The sequence below is a fragment of the Dendropsophus ebraccatus genome, chromosome 4 (genome assembly GCF_027789765.1).
Source record: "Dendropsophus ebraccatus isolate aDenEbr1 chromosome 4, aDenEbr1.pat, whole genome shotgun sequence".
Lineage (NCBI taxonomy): Eukaryota > Metazoa > Chordata > Amphibia > Anura > Hylidae > Dendropsophus > Dendropsophus ebraccatus.
Genome location: NC_091457.1, coordinates 104,849,046 through 104,871,367, shown reverse-complemented (window position 1 = coordinate 104,871,367; position 22,322 = coordinate 104,849,046). Strand labels below are relative to the sequence as shown.

Genomic DNA, 22,322 nt, shown 5'->3' with positions numbered 1-22,322 from the left:
TCTTTATTTCTGATGAATTGACATGCGGGCCCATCCGTGCACACTCGCATTCCCAATTCGCCGGAGCCGCACGCTCCATTGTGTGAACTGACATGTCTCCTGCGCCGCAAAAAAATGACATGTCAGTTTTTTGGGTGCTGCTAGGGATTTCGGCCGAAGTGTATACTATGTGTATACACTCCGGCCGGGATTCCATAGACGGCAGCACTACGAAAGTTCCGTAGTAATCACGGCCATTGTTGCAAATCGGCAACAACGGCCGTAATTACAAAACTTACGTAGTGTGAACATAGTTTAATACCTCATACTGAACCACTGTGCAGAGATCTGGCAGTGTGGAAAGATACTGAGCACGTGTCTCCACTAGCATTCAGCTCATTAGATGGATGTACACAGTGCTATATGCCTTGGAACGACTGGTGACATTTACTTAACCTACATAGTATGGTGTTTGTTAACAACATGGAAATTGCAAACAATGTTCATTTTCTAAAATTTATACATTGAACACAACCATCACTGTCATTTGTATTAACTTCTCACAAGTCATTCAGACATGTCAAAAGTAAGGCTGCATTACACATCCAGTGTTCTGTCCGTGAAACACCGACGTTGAATGCAAACCAGGGTTTGCATTCAACGTCCATGTTTCACAAACAGAACACGGAACGTGTGAATGCTGCCTGCATTGGGTCTCAGTACTGAGATCTGCTGTGATCATGAGTTAAAGCTAGGAACACATACAGCCAACTCCACCTGATCAGACTTATTAAAGGAATTGGGCTCCATAAACATATAATGGGGTCCGACTCCTGTAGAGTCAGGCTACTAACCAAGAAGTTAAGCACACTGACTGCCATGTTCTCCCCAGACTATTACTCACACTTCAGAATCTTGCAGATTTTAATCTGGCCACAAAGCCTAACAAACTGACACTTTCTGTAGAGATCACTTCTCAGCAGTCTACTGATCATCATCCCAGGCTGGAATATAATAATGACACCAGTATGCAGTTAACACAGGATCAGCCATTCACCATAGGTGATGGTCAAAACTCACTCCCGCACCCTATTTTTTTTTTCACAGAGCATGCCTAGGTACTGTACATTAAAAGATTTTTTTTTTAAATCTACAGTGAGGAAATAAAAACAGGAGAGGGTAAATTAGTATTTTTTTTTAAAAAAAAGGCAATACGGTCTCTTTAAAAGAAACCTATCATTTGGACAAACCTTCTTATATTAGTGGTGGTCTAGATGCTGAGACCCTACTGATCACAAAAAATAAGTCTGTATTGGTGGTCTGGGTACCGTGATTCCCACCAGTCACTAAAATAAAGGGGCAGAAAGTAACAGCTGCACACACTGGAGCCCTACATCTCTGCTCTAAACTATGAAGCTATATGGAATTATACAGAAATATGATGGAAGTCTATGCAACTTCAGGCACTTTTATACAGGAAGTCCCATAGACTTCTATTATAGCCGTACACCACTAGCTATAGCAGTTGTATATGTGGTGGAGCTGCGCACTTCTGAGCCTTCAGTGTAGCAATCGCTGGGGGTTTCAGCACCTGCACCCCGCTGATACGAGTTTTGAGCATGACCAAATGATCGGTACTTTTTAAGAACCTAAAACAAAACAAAGAGGCCAGCACTTCCCATAAAACCTGTTCTATCTATGATTAAGGGCCTATGGCCAGAATAGCGTCCGATTTGTGTGATATTTGTCTTTTTGTATCTACTCTGGATGTTTTAAAGGACTAAACAAAAGAACAAGTTTTATGAGAAGTGCTGACCTCTTTGTTTTGTTTTATGATCTGCAAGGACTGAGAAAACCACTGGTCGTGCACTCGCCAGGTGAGCTGGGAACAATTTTCTTTTGCTCTTTTACACTTTTTAAGAACCTTATTCTACAGCATGTGAGCTCCTACTTTTATGCCCCCCCCCCAACTACTTGCTAATGATCAGCAGATGGGTGAGATAGGCAGGGCTAGTCTCCTCTGATGAATATCCTGGACACCATATCCTGCTGTGTTCTCTACTTAGGAATATACTATGTGTATCCTAATAAATGACAAACCACTGGAAACAGGCTGCCTATTACCATAGTATGCTGCTCTCAGCAAGGGCGACATAACTTATGTGGCAGATTCCCTTTATGCCATCTAGTAGAAGCAGGTTATATGCCTGGCTGTCATGCACCATGGTGAGGCGCTGCTGCTTGTGTCCGTCTTCTTTGCTTCAGCTAGCAGAGCACAACTGCCATAGCAGAATTGCTGGTCCAGGTCAGCTCTGCCAGCGACTATACAGGGGGTTGCTGGTCAGTATTTGGTACTTATTTTGGTCAGCATTTTAGCCAAAATCAGGAGTTGGTCTAAATCTTTTCAATGCAGTTTTCTCTGTTGTTTTCACTCCTGGTGTTTGCTAAAAATACTGATCAAATGGAGTCCCACAAATAAGGACCAAAATAGTAATCTTGTATCTAGACAAGCGTTTGCTCATCCATCACTGAACTCTACTGTGTCACATGTAATCCAAGCAGTACACAGAGCTGCCTCATTTACATCAGACATTTAATAACAAGACGTTAAAAATAAATGCAAATGGTCAACATAATAGACCTAAACTGCATATGATCTGAAAAGAACATAGACCCGGACTACAATCCAGAGTAATCCTAACAGCAACAGGGGAGCTTCAGCTCTACAGGACTAAAGAGTGCCTGGTGATGGATGTGGGCACAGATGCTGGGACTGGTGGCTGAATACAGGGGATGACTTTACAACAAAAATACATTTGACTGTCCACTTTATAGTAGCCCCTCCATCTCTTTCATAAACGCCTCATACATATCGTCCTTGGTCTGCACAGGCATTGGGTTTCCAGCCTTGGGAATTTTTATTGCTGGCCTGACCACTTCCTCTTCTTGCTTCTTGGCTGGAGCAGCAGCTGGTACACCTTTATTTTCTCTGCGTACTCGCAGGGCGGTTGGTACAAACCGTGTCACCTCAGCCTTAGGGTTTGTGATCTGGGGCTTGGCGCTAATAGTGGCGGTAGCTTTCTTCTCAATGGTGGCACCTCCATCATCTGACTTGGGTCTTTGTATCAAACTGGGGGGTGCACTTAGCACTCCTGGATTTGCCAATGGTGTTGGAGGGTAAAGGCCTGGTGGGGCAGTGCCTGGAGGTGGAACTAAGGGAGGACGCATCATGGGTCGAGGAGGAGGTGGCATACCTGCACAAATAGACACATAAGAGATGGAAGATAAAGTGAGAGAAATAAAAATGCGACTTATGCAAAGTCCACAAATATGTCATCAATATTAATCTATGGGGTTAAAGGGGCTTTCTTTGCACCATGCTCACATGACCAGATTCTGCACTATACAGCAGAGCTTTAGAGAATGTAGTCTTGATGGATGTGTCAACAAAGTGAATAACACATGGTGGCGGCTGTAGTGTTTATATCCAGAGTAATTTTAAGTACTTGACACACAACAGCCCTTCATCCGCTACACTATATCATAGCTCTTACAGTCTACTGTCTGAAAGGTCGCCTTCCAATGGCAACATGTAGCATATCTATGAAGTTAGAAATATAGAAAAAGACCATCTGGTCCATCTAGTCTGCCCCGATCTAGTCTAGTTCTTGGATACTGGATTAACATTTTAACCACAATCTTCATAGCAGCAATAGCAGGTTTCAAAGCCGTTTCTCACTCAAGTGAATGGGACATAAAAGTATGCTTTGTGCTAGTACAAACACGGTATACCCAGTGTAAATAATAAAGAAGCCTCAACACTGATAGAGTAACTGAAACCATAGAAGGAGAGGAGGGACATGAGTCAGCAGTGAGAGCGGAGAACAAAGGATTACAGGCATGGAGCTGGGTGACAGTGGTATTAAGAGGTCTGAGAGGTCAGTGCTGACTGTCAGAGGAGATAGCCCGGTCATGTAGTTGTAAATTAACTCTTTATTGTCCTGTTTTGGTGCCTCATCTCTCTCCATCCCTCCCCTCTCCATAGAGAACAATGAAGACAGGGAGGAGAGCTTCAAACTGCTTTTTCATGATAAAAATAAATTTTTCGGCTAATAAACCCAATTACAAAGTTTCTTAAAGCGACTCTGTACCCACAATCTGACCCCCCCCAAACCACTTGTACCTTTGGATAGCTGCTTTTAATCCAAGATCTGTCCTGGGGTCCGTTCGGCAGGTGATGCAGTTATTGTCCTAAAAAAATTTTTTAAACTTGAAGCCCTTTGCCAAACGGGAGTATTTGTGCCCTAACTTTGCACCATTGCATCATCATTAGGAATACTGCAAGCAGATTGCCTCCTATTCCCCACCTGTGGCAGCCCGGCACATGGGCTGGATCATTAAAGAGAACCAATCATGGCTGAAATTTTAAATTTTTTTTTTTGCTAATTAGCTGTAAATTAATATTTTATTAATATTTGTAATTGGAATTATGTACTTTTATGCCAGTGATTTTAAAATATACACATTCTCTTTTCCTGTCTCGCGCCGGCTCTTTTCAAAAGAGCCGGCGCGAGACAGGAAGCTCCCGGCATGCCGAGCGGCGGGAAGGGCTCCCATGAGCCTTTGCCGCCGCTCTGTAAATACACAGTGATCCCGCGCTATACAGCGCGAGATCACTGTGTATGTCTATTCTAACTGGGCCTATTAGTATGTCCCTGAAGATACAGACTGCCTGTGCAGTCTGCATCTTATGCGTTTACCTAATCCTGTATAGCGGAGCAGTAAGGGCGGCGGCGGCCATCTTGATGACGTCACTGGTGCGTTCCAGCGCTGGAACGCAAGGGACGTAATCAAGATGGCGTCCGGCTTAGCTGCACCGCTACAGAGGACTGGGTAAAGTATAAGATACAGACTGCACAGGCAGTCTGTATCTTCAGAAATAAACTACATGAAGATACAGACTGCCTTTGCAGTCTGTATCTTATACTTTACCCACTCCTCTGTAGCGGTGCAGTAAAGCCGGGCGCCATCTTGATTACGTCCCTTGCGTTCCAGCGCTGGAACGCACCACTGTGACGTCATCAAGATGGCCGCCCCCGCCCTTACTGCTCCGCTATACAGGATTAGGTAAAAGCATAAGATACAGACTGCACAGGCAGTCTGTATCTTCAGGAATAGATTTAGGGAGAGATAATCTTTTATTATAGGGACAGTTAATTTTAGGTGATTGGTTCTCTTTAAGGACCTGTGCAATGTTCAACATGGAGAAAATGTTTCAGTGGCATTCCTAATGATGAAGAGGGTAAGGAGGAGGGACGGAGGGGTGGTGCAAAGTTAGGGCACAGATACTCCCGTTTGGCACGGGCTTCAAGCTTACATTTTTTTTAGAGCTATTTTTTTAGGACAATAACTGCATCACCTGCCGAACGGACCACAGGACAGATCTTGGATTAAAAGCAGCTATCCGAAGGTACAAGTTGTTTGGGGATGTCAGATTGTGGGTACAGAGTCGCTTTAAAATCGCCTGTACTATTGATTTCTGCAAAAAAATTTTTAATGACAGTGACACTTTAAAGATACAAATATGGAGGTGAATACACCAATAACACATATAATTAAAGGGGTACTCCACTCCAGGCTGGGGGGCTTTTTTGTCTTTGGCCAGGGAGGAGGTGGATGAAAGCAATTACGTCCCCTTACCTCCCCGGTTCCAGCGCTCTGTCCCGGATCGCGCCACTCCGGTCCGCGCTGCCCGGCCACTTCCTGGTCTCTACAGGGGCTTGAGATGTGACGTTTCCAGTCCGCTCAGCCACTCAGTGGCAGAGGGGGGATTGCACCTCTGTCACTGACTGGCTGAGCGGACTTGAAACGTTATGTCTTAAGCCCCTGTAGAGACCAAAAAGTGGTCGGGCAGCGCGGACCGGAGTGGCGCAATCCGGGACACAGCGCTGGAACCAGAGAGGTAAAAGGTCGTCATTGCCCTCATCCACCTCCTCCCCGGCCAAAGACAAAAAAGCCCCCCAGCCCGGAGTATCCCTTTAAATAAGCTGTCAGCAAATGCAGTACAGGAAATTTTACCTGGGGGTGCTGGTGGGGGCAGACGTGGTGGGGGTCCACGGGGTGGAGGACCTGGTGGCAGGCCAGGAGGAGGACCTGGAGGTGGGCCTGGAGGACGACCAGGTGGAGGCCCTGGAGGTAACAAACGTGGTGGAAGACCACGGAGGCCTGGAGGTCTTAAGAATGGAGGAGCACCTATAACAGATACAAAGTTTTAGGAAAAATATTAAACATTGCAGAGTCTTACATTATTTTCTCATTCTACATTTTCTTTTTAGGGTGAATACGACAGTGTGACAACTCATAAATTACCTGGAGGTGGCCCTGGAGGCATCCCTGTTGGGGGTCCTGGTGGTCGAAGAGGTGGAACTGGTGGTGGACCAAGGGGTGGTGGCCCTGTCATGATGGACGGTGGCATCTGCAAGGGTGGTGGTGGGACCGTAACAGGTGGAGGTACAGTAATTGGTGCTGAGGAGGAACTACTCTCAGCAGATTCTGTTTTAGACTCCTCATTCTTCTGCTCGTCCTCAGAGCCTGACTCATCCTCTGAGGAGGAGGATGACGAATATTCTTCGGCTTCATGATCCTCATCTTCCTCTGTGACCTCCTGACCTGCAAATTCATGAAATGTAACACATAATGCATCTAGTGATCAACTTTCGAGGAGGACATTTTACATGGCGCAAAACAGGCAGCAAGCGAGCGCCAATCAGTGACATAGGCACTCGTTTGCAGAGCCTTTAAAAGGCCCAATCTACTGTGCAGCCGGGCCACACAAGTGATCGCTGGATCATTCATGCAGCCCATTAATTTCATACCAGCACAAAAGAAGCAAACAGCAGATGATTTCTTGTTTGTCAGCTGTTTGCTGGCCCTTTTACAATGGTGATTACTAGTGTGAGGTCTTTACACTAAGTAGAGCTGTAATTGTGAAGCATTTAAAAGCTGTGTGACAATCCCTTACAGGAGCTTTGTCAACAGCTATTTTTGTTTTTAGGCACTAATCCAACAGAAGAAGATGGCTCAATGCCTTTATGAGCTCAGAATTTCTTCATTTCAGTAGGAAATGTTTTTGAAAAGTTAAGAATTTTTGTCCTCTTTGATAAAGAGCTTACCTGCCATACGTAACATCATTGCTTGAAGTGGAGTCAAATCCTTGACATTCTTCTTTTTTTTCTTGCGAGGCTTTTCTGGGGCATCAGCAAACCGCACATTGTGGCCTGAGTGGGTAGAAGAGACTTCACGTGTTAAATTGTAGCAGTAAGGCACAAGGTATACTACAGACCCCAGAAAATATAGAAATGTATCACTTGTGTTTTTGGAAAGAAAAGTCCAACCACATATCCATGTAGTATTTTGGGCAGTAGTACTGTTTAGGACCCACTACTAGTTTATGCTAAAATACTGATCATTCTTGGGCTGGGTTCATACAATGTATTGTGGTGACTATTTTGATCAGTGTGGGGTGCTTTACCTGCTAACTTTTTGTCCCCGCCCTTCTTATCCTCGTCCCGCTGAGCATACTCGCCACCATCACTCTCCCGGCCATCTGAGTGATTGCTATCACTGTCCTCATCACTGCTGCCCTCGTCTTCCTTGTCTTGCTCCATCTCATTGGGATAGTCCTCATCCTCACTTGAGCTGGAAACATCATGGTGACTTTTCAACCCTGAGTGGGAAAAGAACATCAGCCTGTAAGGGTACAATCACCAAATCACAGATAAGGAGTCATTGTCGGGTCGTAGCTATAATTATATAGTTAGTATGGTTGGCAAAAAAAAAGACACATCTATCAAGTTCAAGCAAAGAATGGGAGATGTGCATGAAAGGAAGCAGTATGGAAACTTTATAATAATTACTCAATCACATATAAAGAAAACAGCATCTATCATTTCAATGGCCACAAGTTAAACCACAATTCCCCTGTGGTGGCCATGCAGGGCAAGTGGGAACATGCAAAATCACTTTTTGGCAGATGTCCTATAAACCTAGATGACTTTCAAATCACTGACTGAAGCGGGAAAGTACTGCGGCCAGTGATGGCTAAGTGGGCTGTCACTACAGTAGCGGAAGTGTTTAGTAGTTGATCCTGAGGAAGTATGATTAGGTAGGAATAGCATGTTTATTATTTTCTATGCAGCTCCAACACTATAGCAAAACTTTAAATGGCCAGAGTACCCCCTTAAGAATTGTCTGTCATCAGACCGTCCCAAAAAAAAAAAAAAAGAAAAACAGATGGGAAAGGCGCAAGCAACAAAATTCCTGTTCCTGTGTCTGAGGCTCCATTGCCTATATCTGACCAAATTCATAGGGTTCCATGCACCACACAGCTAAACCCAGTGGAATCCATTAAAATCACAAAACACAGATGTGAACAGAACCTAAAGATATCACTGTCCTGCATGTATTCCTACCCTGTCACTGGGAATAGATTTTTAGGAAAGAGACATGCTTAGCTTGATTGTACCCACATGGCGTCTACCATGTGCCCTCATTAAAGGGACCAATGCTTAACCATAAACAGCGTCACTTACCTCCTTCAGGGCTGTACCTCTCTTCCTCCCTTCTTTTCATTATATTTTCCAAAGCAAAGCCAACCTTACGCCCATACATCTGCAGTACTTGTGGCGGTGGAGGACCCGGTGGCGGACCAGGAGGCTTCTTGCCTGGGGGTAAGCGAGGAACCCCATGGCCAGGGGGGAAGGGCATTGAGAGACCACGCCCAGGAGGTCTAAGAATACAGAACAGTCCCCTGTTATAGCATCACAGTCCCAATTCAGGAGAATAAGTGTTATTTAGTGTTAATACACGCACCCATAAGCAGACGTCTTCTTCAGAATGGAGGGGGGCTGGGCTCCAGGGAGAGGGATGTCTTGAATCAGTATATTAGACGGAGCATGGGGCAGGTCCGGCAGGGGAATACTTTCCACCTCCACATGCTGAGCATTCTACACACAGAAAACCAATATGTTACTTTTACTTTGTTCCATAGATATAAAATGAAGAATGATGTTAACAAGCATACACCGTCTCCTGTAAATCGATATTATAAAATATTCTGCTACTTTAGTGGACCAGACCTTTTAGTATGTCTTCTTACAGTTGGGGAACAGAAACACCATACAAAGCTGATGGTTTTTTACAACAAGTCAGGGCAGATAATATTCTGCGAGGTAAGCCAGCAGCCATCTGTCTCCTGACCTAGACTACAGACTAAATAATCTTACCTACATGGCTGTAACTGTGCCATTTGCTGCTGTCTTTAGCTCACAGGGCTTTACCCTAACTGGACACATTTGTAACAAACTTTTCATTACACAAAGAATGACGCAAAGACCAGGCAGACAGACACAGCACTGACCTTAACAGCATCGAAATACTGGCTAAGCTGTGCCCGCTTGTGTTCATAATCCAGTTCAATTTTGCGTAATTCCTTGTAAGTTTCAGGGTTTTCTTTCTCATATAGACGTAGAATTCGCTCAAATGTCTCTCTCAGCTTTTTTCTTTTGTCTTTGAGAACCTTCTCATTGAGCTGCGGCTGCTGCACGGGGTTAAATTCTACAAAACAAGGGGTGTCCATCAGTTCAGGGTGCAGAAAATATTTGACAATCTTCATTTCCTTTTTATATTTAGCAAAGTGAGATGATGCACCTGGAAATATGAAACTATGTTCTGGGGAAATGTCTGCCCTAACTATATTAGTGTCATTCCATTCATGAATCAGTAGGCTCTGGATGAACCTTGTTATAGATCACTCCTACACTGGATTACAGGGAAGTGTGGGTTACTTTCATAGTCTAGACCATGTGCCCAAAGGACAAAGTGTGGCATAAAACCTGCATAAAAATTTGCTTGTGTCTCATGTGGCTTACAATGCTTATTTGCATCAATGTATATCAATGGGTAACATTTCAGCAATTCTAGAAAGTAGACTTGATAGATATGTCCTCAAAACTGCACAGATATTTGCACCATATGAAGTTTTTTTAAACAGATATTACCATGTGTTATACCACTATACTTTAGTTGCAGATTTACACTGGGGATTTGGAGACTGCACTCACCCATCTCATCAAGCTTCTCCATGTCTTTGATGATCTGCTTTGGATCTTTCATTTTCAACACAGCAGCTCTCACCATCATCCTCTGCTTCTTGTTCTACAAAAGAAACAAGCAAACTCCTATAACCAAGTACAAAACAATACAAGCAACCTGTATATACTCCTTGGATATTCATGTATGACTTAACACTGTCAGTAAACAGTGACAAATTCTCACCTTTTTCAGCTCCCGCTTCCTTGCCTCCTTTCCTGCGGACGGCAGAACAAACCAAACAAAGCAAGTCAGTACAGATACAGTCACTGACATTACTACATCCGACAGAAGGGGTAATAGGTGATGTCCACCAGTGATCTTCATTATACAGGTTACAGAAAGAATGTATCTTAGGACAGTGGAGGCACTATGTACATACAATATTTATCTGAAGTGATCCAGTTTTGAACTCCAGAGCTGTGCTCACTATTCTTCTGGTGTGATCACTAAGTACATACACTACTTGTTGTGAACTGATCTGGACAGTAAAAAAAAAAAAAGCAGCTATGTTTTTCTAATGTTCGATAACCCCTTTTAAGCCTAGGTTCCCACACAGAATTTTTGCTCAGTATTTTTCAACCAAAACCAGGAGTGGATTAAAAACACAGAAAGGCTATGTTCAAGCAAATAATTACTATTATTCCACAACAACGGCCATTGTTTTGAAATAATGGTCGCTAATTGTCTTTAAATGGCGGCCATCCACTCAATTGCAACAGCTATGTGCCTTTCTGTGTTTTCAATTCACTCCTTTTGGTTGAAAAATACTGAGCAAAAATACTGTGTGGGAACATAGTCTTATAATGGAGTCAATATGGCTCATATTTATAAAAATGTGTAAAATAAAAATGGTTGTAAACTGCTTGTAGCAACCAACCACAGCTAAGCTTTCAGTTCTGGTAAAATAAAAGCTGATCTGTGATTGGTTGTTACGGACAGTTAACGCCAGTTTATATTTTACACACTTTTATAAATCTGCACTTATGTGTACACCTATAACAAAAACAGATCCAGAGTTGTAGCCTGTGTATTACTCCAGAGCTGCATTCACTATCCTGCAGGTGGAATCATTATGTACATGCACTACATCCCTTATCTCGCACTGATCCTGAGCTATGGCTGTATTACATGCCACAGCTACAAATTCTAACAGGAAGGTCAGTGCAGCTCTGAAGTATAAACCATGCTTTAACTCATGATCAGTATAGGGTTAATAATGTAATCTCCTGAACCAGTTCTTTAGTAAGCCTCTCCTCACAGTGGCATGGCAAATAACATGGGTAACAAAATGCACAGCGTGAGGGATGGAAATGGTTAATCATAAAATGTGTGCAGGATGTTGTTTGTAGAAGTTGTTGAGATACCTTGAAGGGGACAATTGAGGCAACAAGCTTCAAGGATACTACTGATGTGGCATCTTAGAGTCTGGATAAGTTACTAGTCTAAACAACAAGTTGCTTAAATCGGCAAGGTCAGTAAAAATAACTTTGTCAGATATACTTAAAAAATACCATCAGTGGCTCAGTGATTCTCCCCCAACTCTGTACCAGTGGATTGATAAAACTAACCAGATTTGTAGGATGGAAGAACTGACTAGTTGGGCAGAAGGCAAACATGACATGTTTCTGAAAATATGGTCACCCTGGTTGTCTTATAAAAATAAACCCCTGACATCACCTGCTGTTCATCCCACCCCTCCCCAAACAGTTACCTGAGTCTATCCCCCCCCCATCTTCTTGCTGCATAGACTTTTTGGCCTCACCCCAAATTCAGGGACCCGTAACTCCCCAACGCCCATCTACCGGCCTTCTACAACTGCCCTCCTTCCCTCTCTAGCAACCTTGCTCCCCCACCGCCACCTCAGGTATGATCCTATCCAGCTCAGTAATCCCATGGAAAAGCACTTCTTCTGTTCAATTGTGCACCACTAACTGTTTCTTTGTTCTTGTTTATTATTGTTCATGATGACGGGCTCAGTTCCGTATCCATTTATGTTTTTGTTACCCCCTTATCTCCAACCCCCAGTAGGGTTGTATACTGTATTCTTTTCATTGTAAGTGTCAACAGCTTTCTCTCCAATAAAAAGAGATTTGGTAAAAAAAAAAAAGACCATCACAACTCGAAACGTTGTATGGCACTTGGCTGAATAAACTTCAGATTTTTTTCCCTGTGGAAACCGTTGGTCTTTGGATTATTTTGATGTTGTCAGGCATGTCAAAAGTTATTGATCAAAGCGGGACTCACTGCTGACACCTGCTCTGATCCGAGAATATACCCAGAAGATGTATCCACTCCCAGCCGGCAGCTCAGAATGTCAAAATTTCCTGTAGACTTCCATTGTGAATTTTGACGGACTGTGCTGCTGGCCAGGGGATTGCATAGGTGCTGCCACAATCTCTCCCGGCTATATCTTCTGATCAGAGTTGTGACACCCACTCTGCTTAACTTCTGACATATCTGATGACAGGTCAAAAGTTATTTTTAGTGCCAGGTACGCTTTCTACCCTTAACTAACCTTAGCTGCTCAAAATAAGAATGAATATGTAGGTATCTTAACCAAAAGGAAATTAAAAATCACCCATGACCTGTCTTGGTAACATGCTATCCATTTTCTTTATTTATAAATGTTTTTTCCAAATAAACTACAATGAGCTTATTTCACAGAATCTTGCGCAATGTCTCCCAAGCTTGTAAAATACTCTACAGTAGTTAAAAGTTGGAGCCCCATTAAGAATGTGGACTTTCTCCACAACAGGTAACCCAGAGATAATACACGGCAGGTGTGGTTACCCACACCACCCACCGAAGCTTAGCATGTTTTACTTACGGGCTTGATCTGTGGGGTTCATAAACTTTCCACTCTTGGTGGAAGATGTCGATCTCCGCCCCATTTTGCTAATTTCTTTCTTTCAACCTCCCCACTGAGAAAAAAAGGAGTCTGCAATAAAAGAAGTGATTAGTCAATCTACTGATAATATATTTGCAGAACAGACACAATTACAAGGCTCCAGCACATGTGTATTGTATAGAGGTGAGCATGCACATCAGAAGAAAGTCGGCTGATTTTGGTGGAACCGGCCAACCATCTTCCAATTGATAGGTGATCATCAACCAGACGTGTCCAAAACTTTAGACTTCACATTAGTATTGAATGGGTGGCTTGTCCACTGGAGACATTCATGTACCATTGCTATGGGCTTTTTGCATTAACAGGCTGGTGCTGATGCTGTAGGCACAGTCCCTTTTCTGAGCCCACGGCATGGTTCCTGTGCACGGCGCTGGTCTGTACTCAAGCCGAGCACGAAGAACTGGGGGTGGAGCCGCCAGCCCCCAGTGTAACAATTTCCCCTCTGTGATGTGGCTCCATTGTTTACCGTGCATGAGAACCAGGTGGCGGTTCAGAAAAGAGGACCACTTCATCGGCAACCCCGCGCCGGCCTGTTAATGTAAGAAGCCCACAGCGATGTACCTGGTGGTATATTTATTTTAAGGGCCCATAACATGGGGTAATTATCAGCCAAACAGTGGGCACTGCATAAGTGATCAGATTATGCTCATTCCCGGGTTGACATGTTTTTTGCAGCCTTTTAAATCATTGTTAGTTGCCTGCTTCTCTCCCAATGTCTTCACACTGGGGTCCTAACAGATAAAAACTACTGACACATCAAAAGTTAATAAATGACAGTAAATTTGTTTTTAATGCATTACTTTGTAATATAACTTTATTTACAAAAATGTATAATTTTTTTCTTACATACATACATACTTCCGTTGAGTGGCAGCAGTAAGGGACGACACGGCCCACACCGCTGCCACCAATGTTGTGTTGGGAACTGAAGAGCTCTAAGCCCTGAGGGTGCATGCACACTACGGAATACCCGCATATGACCAGCGGCGGATTCCATCGCTCGCACGTGGCGGCGCGCATCTCCGCCCGTGCCATAGACACTATTCTATGCACGGGCGGATTCCGCATTCCGCGGAATCCGCCCATGCTTAGAGTAGTGTCTATGGCACGGGCGAAGATCCGTGCCGCTGCGTGTGGGTTGGAGCGACGGAATCCGCTGTGGGTCATACTGCCGCATGTACTGTATATTATTATTTACAGTACCCAGGGGGTGGAGGAGGTGCCTACGCAATCACTGAGTCAAGCAGCCTCTGCACAGTGATTGCTATCCCCACTCACTGTGCTAGAAGCAGAGCAAGCGGTGACAGCAATCTTTGTGCAGAGCCTGCCGGACACAGGGATCGTGCCATGCAGCCCCCTCCCTGTACACAATATAAGAATACATGGTACACAAGAGGAACAGGACCCCGCGCTCTGTATAGCTCTGTTCTGCAGCATTTGAGTAGGGCAGGGGATTGGGAAGTGCGGGGATTAGACAGCCCTGCAGTTCCCGACACAAATGTTGGTGGCAGCAAAGTAACGTAACTTTATTAAAGCAATGAATTAACCATTTTTTTTTAAACAGAGAACTCCTTTAAAGCGATTGCCCAGTAAAAAAAATTTTCTTTTAAATCAACAGGAGTCGGAAAGTTATATAGATTTTTAATTTACTTCTATTAAAAAATCTCAAGTCTTCCCATACTCATTAGCTGCTGTATGTCCTGCAGGAAATGTTTTCTTTTTAGTCTGACACAGTGTTCTCTGCTGACATCTCTGGCTGAGACAGGAACGGTCCAGAGCAGGAGAGGCTTTCTATGGGGATTTGTTACTGCTTTGGACAGTTCCTGTCTTGGACAGAGGGGGCAGCAGAAAGCACTGTGCCAGACTGAAAATAAGGGTACAAACACACACACCGTATACGCAGCAGATACACAGCAAATAAGCAGCAGATCTGATGATGTGTTCAGTTATTTAGATCTAATCTGCTGCGTATTTGCTGCGTATCGTAGCAGTAAATACGCTGTGTATACGGTGTGTGTGTTTGTACCCTTAGGGTACAAACCCACACACCGTATACGCAGCAGATACGCAACAAATACGCAGCAGATTTGATGGTTTAGATTTGATGCTGTGTTCAGTTATTTAGATCTAATCTGCTGCGTATTTGTTGCGTATTTGCTCGCTTATACGGTGTGTGGGTTTATACCCTTAGGGTACAAACACACACACCGTATATGCAGCGTATTTACTACTGCGATACGCAGCAAATATGCAGCAGATTAGATCTAAATAACTGAACACAGCATCAAATCTTCACCATCACATCTGCTGCGTATTTGCTGCGTATACGGTGTGTGGGTTTATACCCTTAGGGTACAAACCCACTTGCCGGATCTGCAGCAAGTCCCTCCGCTGCGTTTTTGCAGCGAGACTCGCTGCAGATCCCGACTCTATACTTTCAATAGCAGAGAAACTCTGTACATCCCTGCTGCGATTTTGTCTGCACCCCGTCCCATTAACCCCCCAGCTGCCGGAGATTATACATTACCGGGTCCCCGCTCCTGCTTGCTTCGGGGCAGGAGCGGGGACCCGGTAATGTATAGCCTGGCCGCCCCGATCGTATCCTCAGCAGCACTGATCGCCCCCCGCAGCACAATATCCCCCAGCCCCACGACCGGGGCCGGGGGCTGCGGGGGGCGATCAGTGCTGCTGAGGATGCGATCGGGTTAGGAGGGAGGCGGCAAGGCTATACATTACCAGGTCCCCACTCCTGCCCCAAAGCAAGCAGGAGCGGGGACCCGGTAATGTATAATCTCGGGCAGCTGGGGGGGGTTAATGGGGCGAGCTGCAGACAAAATTGCAGCAGGGTACAGCCCTGCTGCGAGTTTCTCTGCTATTGAAAGTATAAAGCCGGGATCTGCAGCGAGTGAGGGGACTCGCTGCAGATCCGGCAAGTGTGTTTGTACCCTAAAAGAACATTTCCTGCAGGACATACAGCAGCTAATAAGTATGGGAAGATTTGAGATTTATTAATAGGAGTAAAATACAAATCTTTGTAATCTTTCTGACACCAGTTGCTTTGAAAGAAAAAGATTTTCGCTGGACAACCACTTTAAGGAAAAGCTGTTGCTTGTTTCATGCTGCCGGGACCAGGCACAGGATCCATCAGGAACACGAGCCTCTGCATAGGATGCCTGTATACTGTACACATAATGGGAGCAGGATAAAGAATCATTACAGTGGTGATCACACTGCACTGAGTGACTCTCTGCAGAACCATGCACTCCCCTGCCGATCATGTGACCGGGTGATGGTCACACGGAAACAAGTGCATCTCCCGATCTGACGTTCAGAGCCGCAGCTCCCTCCTCACCTCCGCGGTTAGTCCACCATTAACCTCTCCGCTTCTCCAGCAGCCGCTCCACACCACACAGCACGCACTTCCGCTTCCGTGTCTAGGCAACAGACGCATCTACTTCCGGGGTCACGGCTGTAACGCGTCACGTGTGCAGTAATGACTGTGCTGATAGGATTACAGTGGCGGCCATGTTCTTGTGGACCGCGCTTCATATAATGCAGAAGCAAACTAACACAAAATGGCTTCTGGAAATTTAGGCTATGCAGGTGGTTAATGCTATGTATAATTACTAGTTCTATGATATGTTATATGAGGCACAGGACTGTAGCCAAAGAGCAGGCTGTGAGCAGTGGGGCAGCGGCATACTTGCAAGCTCTGACTGATGCCCGCCCGAGTCCGCATCACTGTTCCTCCGTGCATATTCATGTAAGCACACTCTCAGGCCGGCGGCTGCACTTCCTGACCGGCCTGAGTGTGCACACGAATATGCACGGAGGAACGGAGGCCTGACAGCTGGGAGCTTCCCTGAGCAGAGGGGAGGGGGCATTTGTTAAGGTAGTCTGAACCTCGGCCAGCAGTAAAGGTGAATCTTCCTAGTGGCCGAGGTTCAGGATGTCTGTTCCACCTTAAGGCTGGGTTCACACTATGTATACTTGAGGCTGTATTTGGTCCTCATAGCAACCAAAACCAGGAGTGGATTGAAAACACAGAAAGGATCTGTCCACACAATGTTGAAACTGAGTGGATGGCCGCCATATAACGGTAAATAACTGCCATTATTTCAATACAACAGCCGTTGTTTTAAAATAACAGCACATATTTGCCATTAAATCATGGCCATCCACTCAATTTCAACATTGTGTGAACAGAGCCTTTCTGTGTTTTCAATCCACTCCTTGTTTTGGTTGCTATACAGCCTCAAACATACAGCCTCAAATATACATAGTGTGAACATAGCCTTAATAAGCTCTCAACAAATCCCACCTCCCCTCAGCTCTGACAAGCCTCAAGCGGACACACACACCTCACACATCCCTGCCCCCTGCTGTCTGCTTCCACATCCCTGCCCCCATCCCTGCCCCCTGCCCTCATCCCTGCCCTCTGCCCACATCCCTGCCCCCTGCCCTCATCCCTGCCCACATCCCTGCCCTCTGCCCACATCCCTGCCCCCTGCCCTCATCTCTGCCCCCTGCTGTCTGCTTCCACATCTCTGCCCTCTGCTCCCAGTGCCCACATCTCTGCCCTCTAATCTCTGCCCCCACATCTCTGCCCTCTGCTCCCTGCCCCCACATCTCTGCCCTCTGCTCCCTGCCCCCACATCTCTGCTCCCTGCCCCCACATCTCTGCCCCCTGCCCCCACATCTCTGCCCCCTGCCCCCACATCTCTGCCCTCTGCTCCCACATCTCTGCCCTCTGCTCCCAGTGCCCACATCTCTGCCCTCTGCTCCCTGCCCCCACATCTCTGCCCCCTGCCCCCTCATCTCTGCCCCCTGCCCCCTCATCTCTGCCCTCTGCTCCCTGCCCCCACATCTCTGCCCTCTGCTCCCACATCTCTGCCCTCTGCTCCCTGCCCCCACATCTCTGCCCTCTGCTCCCTGCCCCCACATCTCTGCCCTCTGCTCCCACATCTCTGCTCTCTGCCCCCACATCTCTGCCCTCTGCTCCCTGCCCCCACATCTCTGCCCTCTGCTCCCACATATCTGCCCTCTGCTCCCTGCCCCCACATCTCTGCCCTCTGCTCCCTGCCCCCACATCTCTGCTCCCTGCCCCCACATCTCTGCCCCCTGCCCCCACATCTCTGCCCCCTGCCCCCACATCTCTGCCCTCTGCTCCCACATCTCTGCCCTCTGCTCCCAGTGCCCACATCTCTGCCCCCACATCTCTGCCCTCTGCTCCCTGCCCCCACATCTCTGCCCCCTGCCCCCTCATCTCTGCCCCCTGCCCCCTCATCTCTGCCCTCTGCTCCCTGCCCCCACATCTCTGCCCTCTGCTCCCACATCTCTGCCCTCTGCTCCCTGCCCCCACATCTCTGCTCCCTGCCCCCACATCTCTGCCCTCTGCTCCCACATCTCTGCCCTCTGCTCTCTGCCCCCACATCTCTGCCCTCTGCTCCCTGCCCCCACATCTCTGCCCTCTGCTCCCACATATCTGCCCTCTGCTCCCTGCGCCCACATCTCTGCCCTCTGCTCCCTGCCCCCACATCTCTGCCCTCTGCTCCCTGCCCCCACATCTCTGCCCTCTGCTCCCTGCCCCCACATCCCTGACCCTGATAATCTTAAAAGATTATCAGGGTCAGGGATGTGGGGGCAGGGCTTCACTTCTGGCTTCGGCGTCCACCAATGGTGAGGCCCGAGCAACACTGTGGTTTGGTTGGTGAGGCCTGAACTGAAAAAGTTTGAGAAGCACTGGTCTAGATAAACCTGTGATATCAAGAAAAAATAAATCAATGTACAGTATAGACAAACAAGTGCCTATATAAGAAGGACCGGGTGGACAAGCATGTGTCTCCCCAGAAAAGAACTCCACACATATCTGACTCCTGACAAAGTTACCAGAGGGTGACCCTACACGTGGTCACTTATATTGTTATTTCCTTCTTTCATATATTTTTTTGGAAGAATTTTTTAGGTTGACTATGTATGTGCGGTATTGTGTGTATTGAACACTGCACAGTTAATGTAATTTCTGCTATTTTGACTGGGATTTATGATTGGATTTATATTGCTACCATAGTATTTACCTCATAGCTATCTCCCCGGGGACAATACTGGCATTATAGAGTTGGTTTCCTGATATCTTGTGTATTCCCAATAGGAGTTTTAAATGCTGTAAACCTTTTTGTTGTTGTTCATCATTCTTTCTAATAAAGCTTATTTTTTATGGATTTATTTTAGAGTGGGGTGCACTGTTTATTGTGCCTTCCCTTTGGCTTTTGTGCTTGGGGAGGCAAATAGACAGCGCCAGCTATAGAGAAGAGCAATTTTATCAAAATGTTTAGTACTGCTGCGTTATTAGTCATCATAATAGCCACAGTCCATATGACAGTATACACGTGTAGTGTCCTCAGATTTCTCCATAAAATGTTTATTCAGATGAACTCTGATGGTCACATCACCATTTGACAATAGGCATGGAGTATACGTCGCCAGGCATCCTGTGGAAAATAATGTACTGATGTATTGTTATAGGGTCAGTGCCCCTGTATGGAATCAGGATATATAGTAGTTATACACCTCATCTGACACCGTGTTCTCATGCTACATTTTTTAAAAAGTTTTATTTGCTTATATTTTTTGTCAGGATTTTCCCCAAAATTGTGCTATTTTACTGCAGTTGGGAAAATCCCAGTAGCATTATTTTAACTATGAATTTGTGTGAACACAGCCTAAAAAAATAAAACCTGTTTATCTGTCTATGTCAACATAGTAAGCCTACATTCTATGTCAGCTTTCTTTGCCAGCATTCTAAACATTATATGCCAATTCTAAGCCTGCTTTCTATGTCAACAGTTTATGCCTACATTCTAAGTTTTCATTCTATGTGTAGCATCTGTGTTCTCTGCACAACCTTCCCACTGCCAGTTGTACCCACTCATTGGGGGGAGGGATGAAGGTGGTGCTATGGATTTGCTAGCCAGAGTTTGTCTATTTGCTGATGACACAAAAATGTGTTGTGAAATCGAAAAAGATTTAGCTTTACTAGCTAAGTGGTCAAAACGATGGAAACTGCAGTTCAATGTTTCCAAATGTAAAATAATGCACTTGGGGAGGGGGAATTCTCTATTTTAATATGGTATTGACAGTTCTGTGTTAGCTAAGACTTCAGAAGAGAAAGATTTAGGGGCAGTGATTTCCACAGCCTTAAAATGAGTCAATAGTGTTACCAGGCGGTAGGGAAAACTGATCATATGCTGGGGTGTATAGCTAGAGGTATAACCAGTAGGAAGAGAGAGATTGTGATCCGGCTATATAGAGCTCTAGTGACATCACATCTGGAATACTGTATCCAATTCTGGAGACCTCATCTACAAAAGTATACTGATAAAAAAGAACTGGTCTGAAGCATCAGACATATCAGAAAACACTTAAGAATCTAAATCTGTAATGTCTGGTGGAAAGAAGGGAAAGGGAGGACATGATTGAAGCCTTTAAGTATGTTAAAAGTTTAGGAGGGAAGTGTGTTATTAGAAACTGAACACAAGAACAAGGGGAACAATCTAAGGTTATTAAGGGGGCAAGATCAGGAGCAACATGAGAAGATAATATTTTACTGAAAGAGTAGTAGATGCTTTAATCAAACTTCCAGCAGCTTCTATGTTTCTATTTGCCCAAACGTATTATTACACCTGGGGGCTGGGTTCACACTATGTATATTTCAGGCAGTATTTGGTCCTCATGTCAGGTCCTCATAGCAACCAAAACCAGGAGTGGATTGAAAACACAGAAAGGATCTGTTCACACAATGTTGAAATTGAGTGGATGGCCGCCATATAACAGTAAATAACGGCCATTATTTCAATACCACAGCCGTTGTTTTAAAATAACAGCAAATATTTGCCATTAAATGATGGCCATCCACTCAATTACAACATTATGTGAACAGAGCCTTTCTGTGTTTTCAATCCACTCCTGGTTTTGGTTGCTATACAGCCTCACAAATACAGCCTCAAATATACATAGTGTGAACCCAGCCTCAGTGAGGGTACAAACCCACTTGACGTATTTGCTGCGTGAATCAGTCTTAAAAATAAGCAGGCAAAACGCAGGTTGGCTTTATACAATTGTTCTGCGTTAAAATATGGAATTGCGTATTTTTGAAGCGTGAAGCTACATGCGTTTTTCGCACAGGTTGTTAACAACTGATGCTTTGCTAACAACAAGCTTCACGCTTCAAAAATACGCAATTGCGTATTTTAACGCAGAACAATCGTATAAAGCCAACCTGCGTTTTGCCTGCTTATTTTTAAGACTGATTCACGCAGCAAATACGTCAAGTGGGTTTGTACCCTGAAAGGTCTTTTTGTCTGGTCAGCTTCAAACAGGGCTCTGACACAGATGTGAAGCTGTTATGGACCCTAGAGTAGTTTCAATACTGGCAGTTGTCTAGCACTGCATGCCTCAGGGCAGGCTGTGCTGGGGGGTTTATTTCATGGGTTTTAAGCAGCAATTGCTGGAATGTGGAAGCAGGGCTTCTGCATTCAGGAGCATAGCATAGAGCTTCATAAGAGTCCTGTGGTCAGGGTTTTTAGTGATTTTTTTCAGTCCTCTGTAACAATACAGGGGACAGCCCGGTGCTGCTGCTAGCTCTCCCTGTGCACAGAGCTGTAAAGTCCGTCCACATTAATTTTTCACCTGAGTACCTTTAAAGGGGTTGTCCGGCGATAAAAAATTATTCACAGAATAACACACATTACAAAGTTATACAACTTTGTAATGTATGTTATGTCTGTGAATGGCCCCCTTCCCCGTGTCCCACCACCCCCACCCGTGTACCCGGAAGTGTGGTGCGCTATACATTACCTGTCGCGTGCCGACCACGGTCTCCGATCGTCAGCAGTGACGTCTTCTTCGGGAGGCCAGCGGATCTTCCCGAGTGCCGGCCGCCCTCTGCAGCGTCATCCGAAGCTCAGCCGCGATTGGCTGAGCATAACTGTGCTCAGCCAATCGCGGCTGAGCAGCTGATGACGTGGCCGCGTCATCAGCCGCTCAGCCGCGATTGGCTGAGCACAGTTATGCTCAGCCAATCGCGGCTGAGCTTCGGATGACGCTGCAGAGGGTGGCCGGCACTCGGGAAGATCCGCCAAGCTCCCGAAGAAGACGTCACTGCTGACGATCGGAGACCGTGGACGACACGATATGCGGTGAGTATAATGCACCACACTTCCGGGTCTAGCGTGGGTGGGGGGAAACACGGGGAAGGGGGCTATTCACAGACATAACATACATT

General features: G+C 45.6%; 1 protein-coding gene across 1 annotated transcript; it reads right to left on the bottom strand.

Annotated features, from left to right (window-relative positions):
* Window positions 1-2,554: 2,554 nt before the first annotated feature.
* On the bottom strand, window positions 2,555-16,497 carry WBP11 (WW domain binding protein 11). The gene is made up of 12 exons (XM_069966608.1): window positions 16,392-16,497; window positions 12,959-13,069; window positions 10,315-10,346; window positions 10,101-10,194; window positions 9,398-9,594; window positions 8,851-8,984; window positions 8,571-8,767; window positions 7,511-7,705; window positions 7,152-7,256; window positions 6,349-6,648; window positions 6,058-6,231; window positions 2,555-3,233 (listed from the first exon to the last, which is right to left on the bottom strand). Exons 2-12 carry the CDS (start codon window positions 13,020-13,022, stop codon window positions 2,809-2,811), a joined length of 1,917 nt encoding a protein of 638 aa, XP_069822709.1. The 5' UTR covers window positions 13,023-13,069; window positions 16,392-16,497; the 3' UTR covers window positions 2,555-2,808.
* Window positions 16,498-22,322: the final 5,825 nt, after the last annotated feature.

Coding starts and splice junctions, on each gene's coding strand:
- WBP11 (XM_069966608.1), bottom strand. CDS start 13,022: ATGGGGCGGAGATCGACATCTTCCACCAAGAGTGGAAAGTTTATGAAC. Junction 9,595..10,100: donor GGAGAAGCTTGATGAGATGG/GTGAGTGCAGTC, acceptor CTTGTTTTGTAG/AATTTAACCCCGTGCAGCAG. Junction 3,234..6,057: donor GCCCCCACCAGCACCCCCAG/GTAAAATTTCCT, acceptor CTATTTGTGCAG/GTATGCCACCTCCTCCTCGA.